A 12,301-nucleotide genomic window follows, 5' to 3' on the forward strand; every position below is an offset into this window, starting at 1 on the left:
CTTTTAAACAAACACATTCCTAAGCAATTTATGTTTCAGTCAGCATATTCCAATGAGTGGTAATCTAGTCATGTAGTACTAAGCCAACTCTACCAATAGGACAATAATTTTTATTGAATTTCCTAGGGCAGAGGGAACAACTTTGCCATGTGCTAGAGAGAGTAAAATATTTTCACCTCTTTGCTTTAATTATTCCAAATAATTTGAAACTACCTATCACTTTGTTCCAGTTTCAGCCATCACAGTTATTAGTATATTTTTCCGGGCTTTTCTTTTCCATTAATGTAACTGTTTCTTAAAAAAATCAATCTTTCTTTTTAAAAGAGGAGAGTGTCAGAGAACAAAAATGCAAGACAATGAAAAAGAAGAAACGTAACAGATAGCTCCTCTCTCTTATTGGCCTAATAGCAGTATGAAGACATACCAATTCTCTGAATCATTTTCTTCTTTATAACAATCCATCATCAGACATTCAGCATGAAAGGTCTTCACTTTCTCTAGGTCTTTTTCTCCCTGTTCAATCTCTCGTTTTAAAAGATGTATGTCTTCACTCTATCAAAGAGAAAATCAGATGCTTTAATACAATTACTCCTAAGCATGTTTCATTTCTGAACTGAACTGAAACTATGCAAGCTCTGATAACAATTTTGAATAATGACTCAATTAGGACAGCTGCATAATTTTGTATATTTTTTCAGGTAGTCTTCCCATTTCCTAAACCAAGGTTTGTTTTGCCCACTTTCTGTATGTATAAATGGATTTATAGAAAAAAAAAAAGGATAAAAATGCAAGATATGTATATTACAAAAAGTGCCATTCTGTCACTCTACAGATCACAGCTGTATCACATCCTGTCCCTGAAAAATGTGAAGAACCATAGTCTTCAAGTAAATGTTGGAAGTGAACTGACCAGGAATAATTTGGACTGCAGGAGGAAACAGGAAGAAACTCCAAAGGTGATCCCCATACAACTCTCACAGGGTCAAAAGGCTGCACGTGGACAACACGGACTCTAGACCCTCATCTTTCCAACATGTGCAGAGTATGTGAATACTCCACATCAGCAGCATCACCTAAATTGGCCAGTACACTCTCTCCAATATCTTCCAAGAGTTGGGGTATTTTCAGATCTTCCTTCTTCTTCCTTCTTCTGCAAAGTTCTAAAGTGCCTGCTACTGTCTTGTTCCCAGTTGTTCTCATGGTTCCACTACCACCATTTCTAAAATTTGTGGAACTAATTAAGTGAGTGTTAACTTTAGTTATAAAAAGAATATGCTTTAAATGGGTATTTCTGTTAGTCCATTCAGAAATTTCCTAGTGGGAATTGTTAGATTGAGCTCATTAGTTACACTTGATAGGTCACTGCTATCTTAGTAATTTTACTCATTATAGGTCTCTCCCCAGTGGCTATTGTAGAGCAAGCTTTCAGCAAAATTCAGCCCTGCATTTTTCTTATTCATTAGGAGGATACAAAACACAGTTTCATTTTCAACAGTAATTTGTTTTTGTGACAACAGAGATCATGTGCTTCTTCCAGAGATGAATTTTGTCTATATATTTTTTGTTTGTTTGTTTGTTGTTGTTTTTGGTCTTTGGCACTTTTGTTTTGTTTTAGCAACAGCAGCATTACAAATGTGGGGGGTTTTGTTGTTGTGATCTAACAAAATTTCATAAACAAAAATGGCATACTCATTACTTTCACATCAGTTCAAATCTTACCAGGATTAACCCTCTTTTCTAAATAATCTATTGTACTGTGAAATTGTAATAATGTCAGTCCCATGGTTCCTTCAATATCAGGAAGAATTGAACCTATGTATTTTAAAATACTCACAATAATAGACTTTGCACCATCAGGGTCAGTTGAATAAATATTGTAATAATGAAAACGTCCCCCTGTCTCAGTAGATAGTTCATTCAAAAATTTATTAGCTTCTGTATCATCACAGTTGAAGGATACAGTATGAATGGGAATTCTACAATGAAGCTGTACTTGAGCCAAAATTATTTGAGGGGGCTGAAAAACAAAAAAGTTATATGAAACTTGTGGAATCTAAAAATATACATATCAAAATAAGAAGAATTTGTAATAATGCAATTAGCCATTCTGATGCTTAGAGACAGATAGATATAGATCAGTTAGAAGCATGCATTTTATATAGATTATTTCATAATTATACAAAATATGCTCATTTAAAACTGAATTGAAACACAAGTAATGCATTAAAGCACAGGACACTCTCATAAAATAAAATTTAAATTATAATCAGTACAACCTGTTTCTGAAGTTCTAAAGTAAATTATTCAAGTAAAGGAAATGAAACTAATTAATTGGTGTTTAGTATCACTGAATGTATATAACTAGATAAATCTGATGATATTTTTATTAAGCCAACTTAGTTCCATGACAAGTTGTTTCAATACCAAAAAAAAAGGCTGAGAAAAGAGGAAACGTAGCACTCCTCTTCCAATAAAGATATAAAACTCAGATGAGAAAGTATATCTGCTGTGTCTATAAATGTTCCAGATCTGGTGATCTTTCACCCATGAAATTATTGACTGAGTTCTCTAAATTCTGATAATACTCTAGTTGTTCAAAAAGCTGTCATATATCTTGAAAAACTTAGCCTTTTCCTGCTATTTTCAATATATCTATTTGTTGAACTTTAAAAATGAATGAAATCTCTATCATTTTGCACTTTCCCTCTAAAAAAAAGTATGTCATAAAAGCCATTATTAAATAGGTTAAAAAAAACATATTCATTAATTGCTGACAATAAAAATATTTAAATGAGGAATCTAAGTGTACATTAAGCCAAAGTAATCTTTAATAAAACATGAATGTATGCTGCTAGCTTGCAAAAGTGCCCAACAATACAAAGATTGTATGCAGTTGTAAACTGATAAATTTTAATAATAATAATAACAATCAACTTGCCTTTAGAAAAGATCAAAGATTAAAACTAAAAATAGAAACCAAATTAAAATATGTAAGTCAAAGTATCATATGCTAATTTAAATCAAGTTTATATTTTGATATTCAAATCACTTTGAAGCATATAAATCCACTCTTCTTCCTCCTAGGCCACACTCCTATCATCAAGAAAAGCAAAACAAAAAGCAAAGTGAGCTTTTAACATTTTTATTCTTTATCATGGTATTATTTCTGCAATGTGCTGCTCAGTAATTAATTTTATGTGCCTTGCAGCCCAGCTGTTTACCTAAGTAAAGTCAGGATTTTGCCTCATATCTGCCATTTAAACAAAGTTAAATTTTCATGAGTAAAAAAAATATTTTTAAAATGACACTCACTGCATGCCGGGCAGTTTTAATATTTAAATCCAACCATATTAAGGGATCATCTTTATTTTTTTTATTTCATGAGAGAGATTTGTACTACATTAGGAACAAGTTTTAATACAAATCCTAAGCTTAGATATCAAGATACATCTTTCATGTTTCATCAATTAACAGATTCTTAAAACAACTAGTTAGAAATGTCATGTGTTTTCATGCATCAAAGACTGGACTGTGGGAGAAGAGTTCTAATCAAAGCCTTTCTCAAACAGCACATATCTCAAATACAAGTTTTTTAAATTTTACGACAACCTCCAAGAGACTCCGCTCTGAAGATACGATATTCATCTCATACAATTTGCTTTAGCCTTCTGACTGACACTGCTGCAGTTTCTGTTTTCTTATTTCAGAAATACCTGGTCAGGTCTCCCGTCAGTCAAGAGGTAAATAGCCTGTGTGTCAGCATCAGCAAGAGCAATCTGGAGAGCTCTGAGTGTATTTGTGGAACTTCCAACCTAAGACACCAAAAAGAAATAGACAAAGAAACAGTTATAAATACTACTAGTTCCTTGTCTGTGCTCTTAAATTCATAATGACAATGTACTAATTCAAGGGGTATTACAGAACCAAAATGAGTAATGATATGTTGAAAATACTTATGTCAAATGGCTAGAAAAATCAAAGCAAGTGTCAAAGTAGTGTGAATTGGTACCAAATTGGTATTCAGTACTTATGCAAACACACATAAGCAAAATGCTGAGCAACAGAAATATGAGCTGTAGAAGGGACTGCAATCACTAAAAGACTGTAAAGAGAGAGAAAGAAGTAAGATAAAAGATAAATTCTATTACATTTTCCTGCTACTGCTCCTGAATATCAACTCATTGCACTCACTTGAAATACATATTTTACTTAATCAAATGATTCAAAAGCTCCACAAATGAGTTTCTCAAAAATAGGTAAAGGACTTCCTGGTTTTCTGAACAATTTTTTCCCAGACTATTTCCCAGTTACTCTCTCAGCCCATCAATCTAAGTATCATTTGTTTTTTAGCACAAAAGTTGGCTATAACAACAAAAAAATACATAATAAAACAATACTGTCGCCCCTAAAAAAACATATTTGAGTAATTTGTGCCATTCACTTATGTAATGTTCATAATCTTTTTTTCTTTTTAGACTAAATGCAACTCTAAACTGACTAAAATGACTAAAATTCATTTCACATCTTACAGGAACCACAAAAAAAAACCCTACAATTTACATCTTCAGGTTTCCACTTTTCAAACATTTCAGGAAAGCTACAAAAACTTCAATATTTAAGGGGAAAGTAAGGTTTTACCAGTGTGCAAAACTGGTTCATCAAGTCATTCTTTTAATGGGGTCCAAGTAATATCCCTGAAAATATACAAGTCCATTTTATCATAATGCCTAACTACCTCTCTTGATGGCAGCAGGGATTGTAGTGGTTTAAGAAGAGACTCAGGATCCACATGTTTAATACATTACATACGATAAATATAAATCACTAACATCAACTCATACATGCAAAAATACTTTAAGATATAACATTATTCCTTCAGTCCCATTAATTGTGTTAAAACTATTCCCAGTCTATCCCTCCAGGAAAGTTTCACTAGAATGGGTAGAGAAGGTAAAGCAGGTGAAATGAAATAGGAGGTACACTCTGGGAGTGACACTGTATGGCTATGTAACGCGGTATGTGCCAGGCTACACCACAGTTCAGATGCTTCATAATCCTATTTACTAATCCACAAAAATCTCTTAACAGTACCTACTTATGCAAAATAATCAGTCTGAGCCAGCTGCTTTGTGTCAAATGTATCTATTATTCCCAATATTTTAGTAAGCATTATAAAGTTCAAGTCATGCATCACCTGTAATTATGTGTAAATTGCTCATCTTGGCTCTTTTCAATAATGTTACATGGCTTTGATCTGATTTGAAAAAAACAGCTTCTGCTATATCATGGGAAAATACTGTGGATGCTGATGATGTGAGAGAAAAGACTACCTTATGATAAAAACTGTTAGATTTCTTACTAGCTACTGTTACAAAAGCAGTCTTTATCATTGTTTAAAAAAAAGTTGACACGCTTCATTTACGTGGCATAATCACCCTTCAAATTTTAAATATGATTACCTCAAAAGGTTTTTTAAGGAACAGTTAGTTCGTGTTTATAGCTCTGCTCCCTAATTCAGCATCCTGGGACCAAAGTGTATAAAACAAGATCAAAGGATCTACTCTGATTAATATTCCATGGTGATCTTCTGTTCATTTCAGCTTCACTGTCAAGCCAGCTTTCTGATCTCTTTAAAGCCTGTGCTGCTTTATATAGACTAAAAGGTCAGCAGCAGATGTCAGACACCCTATATATTTTCAGATATCTAGATCTGAACACTTAAAAGGAAATTTATTATCAACAATTCAAAAATTCAGTTAATAGTGATGAAAAAGCCCATTCCGGAATGCATATACAAGATGGCATCAAATTATACTAGTTCAAAGTATTAGGAAATATGCATGATGCTGTACCATGCCATATGGCTTAAACGGATCCAATTTTTTAAGTCTGAAGGAAGGCTGTAAAATTAAGTTTACTAACCTCAGCTATAAGTATTCACCAACTATTCAGTGAGGCCACACCAACACTTTCTCTTCTTCATTCATTTGTCTGTTAGCATTTTCTGAGAATACAAACTTATTTATCTTGCTTTGCTGTTTCAGAGTTTCCCCAATAAAATAATTGGGAAAAGCTAATAATAATTAGCTTCCCCAATTCCCTCACCCTTGGGAATTTCATTATTAAGTCTCATGAAGAGCTGTCATAATGTTGATGATGGGTTTTATTATATAAACATATTTTTGTGTGTGTGTTTGTGTTAGAAACTTTGGATATATTTGTACTTTTACATGACTGACTTTTTGTCCAGCGCTGGTGATATTGCTGTCCACATTTGACACAATAATTGGTCCTAGAGCAGCTGACAACAACAGTCAATCTGGTGCCTGACTGGGTCTGACTACAAGCATTTCTATTCTGTTGCAGGGAAAACCCTTGGCTTTTGGCCACTGTCAGAAAAAGAATATTGGTCAGGTAGACAGATGTTTGGTCTGAGTATGCTTGCTCTCATGTTCCTGTGAAATTTAAAGTCAGCTGTCTATCTAGGCACCAAAAGGGAGTAGAAATGCTCCTCCAGCTCATGAGCACCAGCTGGCAGCCAAACAGTTCCCTGTACCACCTCTGAGCTGTGAGTCTACCAGCTACAGCCCTCACCAAGGCAGCACCTCTACAACAAGAGTGACAAGTTTAGATCCAGGGTCTGAGAACACTGTCACGGTTCCTAAAGAAATCAAACTGGCCAATGCCTGCACTGTGGCTGTTAAATGTAGCATGCTGTAAACTGGATTAATATGATCTTACACACTGGTCCACAGTTAAAAGATTATAACTGACAGATAATATGTTGTACTTGGATCTACTAAAGTCTATATATCCTCTATATTTTCAGCTTGCTCAAGTCAAATCCAGAAATACCCCAACCATACAGAAAGAGAAAACACAAATATAACCTTGTACTAACATGCTGCATGATAATTAGCTTCCATGTTACCTCTAGTCCTTTTATCCAAAGCCAGGCATCTTGCAAATTCTCCTCATTAACTTCGGCAAGTTTCTCTTGCCATGCCACTGCTTGGGCACTAAATTTCACAAAATTAAATCTCTTTTTGTGTCTCAATTGTTCCTGCAAGAGACAAAACCTGATTTTCACTCAGTGTTGAAAGAAAGGATACTTGTATCCTGAAACACTGACCAGTAAGACTTGTTTTAACTCATATACAGTTGATTATATCATTACAATAAATTACAGTAATATTCAATTGTGGCATATAGAGAGACACAGAGACAGACAATCACTGCCTGCAATTATTAAGATAATTTAACTTCCACATGCTAATCTACATTTACTCATATTTCTCAAACTACTTGAACAGCAAATGTCTAGGAGAGAAAGAAAGAAAGCTAGGAAACTAGGTATTAACATTGGTATAAGGAAAATATTTTGACTGCTTAACAAAGGAATCCGAAATCAGAATCAAAATAAGACATTATTTAGAGGAGAAGAACAAGAATCAAATGCAGAACACTGGCAAGGGGAACTACGACAGCAAGAGAGAACTGAGAATTTGCTGAAGTTGCTTTTGGACTGAAGTTACAAGGAATGAAAGCTTTGTGCAAGCTAGTACAAACTTTCAGAGCCTGGTCTCTTTCACTCCACCATTTCTGTGCAGCTCCTGTGACAACTTCTGGCACAGTAATCATTTTCTAGGCTGATCTGCTACCACAGATATGGACCACATCATACTACATCCTATCACTTACACACAGCTCAAAAACCTCTCTATTATAGTTTTAATATTTTTAGCCCTACTAACGACTGCTATCAGTGTCAGACTGATAGCATGTTTGTCGGTTATTTCTTTCAAATCTGAAAAAATCAAGATGAACCATGTTTTAACAGTACCTGTTTCTCTCAAATATTAATGTAAGCTCAGGTGATATCATTGGAGATTTCTAAAACTATGTGGGATAAATCCATTTCAGGTATGTCTTCAAGTACTCACTGCTTCTAAGCTACTTCTGCACTTTGCAAGTCACTTAGGAAAGTTCTGAGTGACTCTGTAAGATGCAAGCAACCTTGAAATGCTCTACACCCTCTAATGTCACAGTATGAAATACATATTACAAATCACAACATTACAGTGGAATTGGATGACACTGCTTAAAATAAATGAAAATGAATTTTTTTATTATTTTTTTTTTTAGGAGTCAGTTGGCTTGAGGGAAAGAAAAAATACTTAAGCCATTTTCATTTTTAACATTTTCTCCAGGTTTCTTTCAAACATTTGTACAGACACAAAAGAAAAAAAATAAATAAAACAAAAATAGAAAATGTCAACTAAAAAAGTGGCACACCAAGAAAAATCAAAATAATTTTATAAAGCTGATAATTTTGGAAAACCATTTCAAAATAAATAAATTTCAAAAAAAAGATAGATAGATAGATAGATAGATAGGGTAACAACCATCCGGAAAAGGTCAGCCTATTCTACAGTTCTCAACAGTTTTCAGAATCATCACTTCATCAAACCTGTATGAGCTGAAATATTTTCTCCTTCACCAGTGGCAGCTTGTCCTTCATAGACTGGGATGTATCAATAAGAATATAGACATCATCTTCAAATACATTCCCAAAGAGCCCTCTGCTTCCTTGTTGAAGCCACTTAATTCTGGTCAAGAAAAAAAAAAAAAAAAAAAAAACATTATGTAAGATCTTGGGAGCACTGTGTATCAGCATCTAACAGGAAGGATCTTTTATCACTGCTGTTATTTTCTATTCCTGTTGCTTAAGTGCTGTTACTAGTCCCTGTCATGAGCGGTATATTGGCCTTGTATATCATCTATCACTGCATAACAATGCAAGACATTTTTATTTTCTAATTTCAATAGGGATCTGGAGATGAACAAAACACGCACACAAAAAAAATATGTATAATGTCAATATGTACAATGTCAATTATACAGTAGTTTGAGCTAGCAAATCCCATGAGAAAGTACCTATAACTATTGCCTCTGTAACTGTTCTCCAGCCTGAACTCAAGAAATCATTTAAGCATATGCTAATACACCTCCCTTTTCAGGAAACCACTTGAGAACCTATTCTGCAAGGAACTTGAGCACTTTAAAGAGTCTTAATGTAACGCAGATGCTTCAATGCCTTGTTGACCTGGGGCCTTAAACACAGACTGCGTTTTACATTTTAAACAGGATTTACTCGTGCCTGCCAGTTAAATACGTGCATACATACAGTTGTGTACAACAACATTTCCTTAGTAACGGCGGCAAAAGGTCCAAATCTAATTTCCCTTGAGATTCATAAACTACTTGGCTACTCTGAAACACAGGCATTTTAGCAGACAGAATAAAATGGCCCTGGGAAAAATATTACTCATCTCCCACAGAGGTTTAAAAAACTGTATCACAGAAAGTAAAAAGATCCTATTACATTCACTACTGACAGCTATTTTACCATTAGTTATTTCCCCCAAAGTGTTTGATTAAGTCTACCAAGACTTTTTAACAATGAGATGAACCTTTTTAAACATCAAACCCATGACCTTGGCTTGGATTTTATAAACACACCAAAGCCCTTTACCTCAAATTTTCCTTTCACTGCATGTTAATCATGTTAATGTTATCCTAAATACAGCAAGATGAAGATAAATTAAAATGAACAACAAAACTCTGCTAAATATATTCAGGCTATTATATTCTGAAATAGAAGCTGCCGTAAAACAAAAGTTCACATCCTGCTTTTTTCAGTGAGACATCTCATTGTCCTAATACACAAAACACAGGGCAATATTTATTCTTCCTTTTGAATCTACAATCTCTTTTTTGAATGTTTCCTTCTCTTCTCAATGTAGATACAAAAACTAGGAATTATGTAATCTATAACAGAGATATCCACATTAAAATTAACCAAAACTTTCTTTCCAGACAGCACAGAAATGGGTCACAATTCAATCTGATTTACTTAAGGACATCTTTAGGACAGATGAATCAGACCCTCTAATTGCCTATTTTTTTTGCAGCCATCCTGCAGATTCTCAGAGTGTATCTATATAGCTAAAGAAAAGCAAAACTAGCTTGAGCACTGAACTTCTGATCATAGGTGTTAATGGTTAGCTCATGCTTTAACCTTGATCAAACTTGTTCTCTTCAACACAAAATTGGAGAAAAGGCAGATAACCATTATCAGTGTGGGTACAAGCCAATACATGCTACTTGGTGCCAGCGGTATCACAAGGGATTCCTAGGTGGGCAGGATGAACGACTCTGAAGTTTTCTGCCTTGTTCCAATGTACCCTATGTTCCAATGCTTTTTGCCACTTCCAACAGTATTTCTACAATGTGCTGACTGACTTTTGTCTTTGTGTTACAGATGGAGAATAAAAGATACTGCTCATCGGTTTTCTTACGTGGCTACTAAGAAATCTTACACATGAATGGATTTCTGGCTTAATACTGCTACTGGCAATGTACCAACTACTTCAGCTTATTATGACAGGAAATGTCAAACATTTTAACACTAATGTGAAATAACACAGAATGTTTTTATGTGACAGAACGCTAACCTTCCTTCCACTTGTCTGAGGGCAGTCCTCATTTTCTCTTCATACCGCTTATACTTTTCTGTAGTAACATATACATGAACTACAGATCCATCTTTCCAGAAGGTATGTACAAACTTGTCACAGTATTTTGCATGAATTACTTTCCTCTTTGTTTCCTACAGGCAAGAAAAACAGGTTTCAGTTACAAGATATTTTTTTTTGCTGTGCCCTACAATATTTAGTAAACAAACTTCAAAGGTATGGCCTTGTTGCAAGTGAACAGGTGCAGAAATGGACACAGAATAGGGTGGTCATGGAATTTGCTTCTAGCACAAGTCAACAGAAACCAATTTTATTCTTGTAGCTTGCAAGAACAGAAGCTTACTGAACAGTGCAATGGTAGAGCTTGAGAAAAACAAATAGTTAAGAAAAATTAATTCAAATTTGCTTAAAGGCCTACAAGCACTGGAGCAGCTGAGACCAACACTTCTAAGGAAAATGAAAATGATAAGCAACCTTTGCCCTACCCCACATAAAAAAGAGGAAAACAAGGCATTGCTTAAGCCAGGCCTGATTCTTCCCTGCAGAGTATATGTGGACCAGGAAGAAATCATTTTCAAATAGCCCTTTGAAACAGTTTTTGACCATGTTTGTCTCCTTCCACTAATAAACTGACTTTAGGAAAGAAAAAAAACAACACATACCAACAGATCATGCACTTTGTCATAAATTCAGCTCTCAATCAATATTTCAAGTTTTAAAACAATAACCAAAAAGAAAAAGAAAAAAAAGCAATTCACAGGCTATGAGGGAAAACTAACACTACTCACGGCATCAGTTTGTGAAGATTCATCCTCTGGTTTAGTTTTGATGTCAACAATCCCATCCGCATGGCGAAAAGTACAATCAGCAAGTGCATCATACAGTGTGAGCTTCTGAGCTTTCAAGCCATACCTCTGCAACCACTCCTCAGAAGTCAAATATTCATCAGATTTATGCTTTTGTATTGGATGATCAGCTTTGATTATAAATAAAAAATAAAAATAAAACAAAATATTAAAAAATAAAACGATATAGATAAAAATATAACAAACTATAAATAAAACATAAAAATAAAAACAAAACAAAAAACTCATGCATAATATGGTTCATTTTGGATATGCTATTTTCAACAGGCTATGATACTGGGGTCAAAATTTTCATATTTATGGCTGAAGTCTGACTAAATTCTAAATCGTAAATTCTTGCTTAGAATTGCACCTAAATGTTTTTGGTTTTACATGTGACCATCAACACATAGTTTTGAAATCAATAAAAAGTGATTAGGCCATCAGAATTAAATAATAAATGCCTAGATATTCTTCAAACTTAAAATACAGCTTTATACACTGCATAAGAAGATATAAATGTCACTAAGACTGCCTAGCATATTATTGGCTCTAATTATCAATTTCTTTTTTTTTCCTCCAACACTTTATCTGACTGCACTAGAGTTTTCTGTTATAGATTTGCCCAAGGGCAGCTGGAAGGAGGAAAAAAATAGAGTAAGAACAGTTATCAAAAGATGAAGCAAAATACCTTTTGTCATATTTGGCCTGTTAAGAAGCTTTCACACCTTCAAGCTCTGGAGCAGATATTTTAACTTTGGCAGAGAGTCACCTATAGCAGAACCGTGCTCCTGTGCCAACCTTATCATCTACGTTTTGTCAAGATTAAAACTCATATGATCGACAGAGAGCTGCTAAAGTTCACACATTGCTCTGAACTTGTTACACTTCTACTGACAGCTCTGGAGTGGGTCGATA

The 12,301-nt window shown here is 34.4% G+C and overlaps 1 protein-coding gene across 1 annotated transcript in view; it reads right to left on the minus strand.

The window, feature by feature from the left end:
* The window catches only part of VWA3B (von Willebrand factor A domain containing 3B), a 70,959-nt gene that overhangs the window by 34,755 nt on the left and 23,903 nt on the right, over positions 1–12,301 (minus strand). Inside the window, 7 exon segments of the mRNA XM_035558092.1 lie at positions 425–552; positions 1,835–2,017; positions 3,714–3,812; positions 6,932–7,063; positions 8,471–8,609; positions 10,518–10,672; positions 11,327–11,514. Of these exon segments, the coding sequence (XP_035413985.1) occupies positions 425–552; positions 1,835–2,017; positions 3,714–3,812; positions 6,932–7,063; positions 8,471–8,609; positions 10,518–10,672; positions 11,327–11,514 (1,024 nt within the window).

This window comes from Cygnus atratus, chromosome 1, assembly GCF_013377495.2.
Source record: "Cygnus atratus isolate AKBS03 ecotype Queensland, Australia chromosome 1, CAtr_DNAZoo_HiC_assembly, whole genome shotgun sequence".
NCBI lineage: Eukaryota > Metazoa > Chordata > Aves > Anseriformes > Anatidae > Cygnus > Cygnus atratus.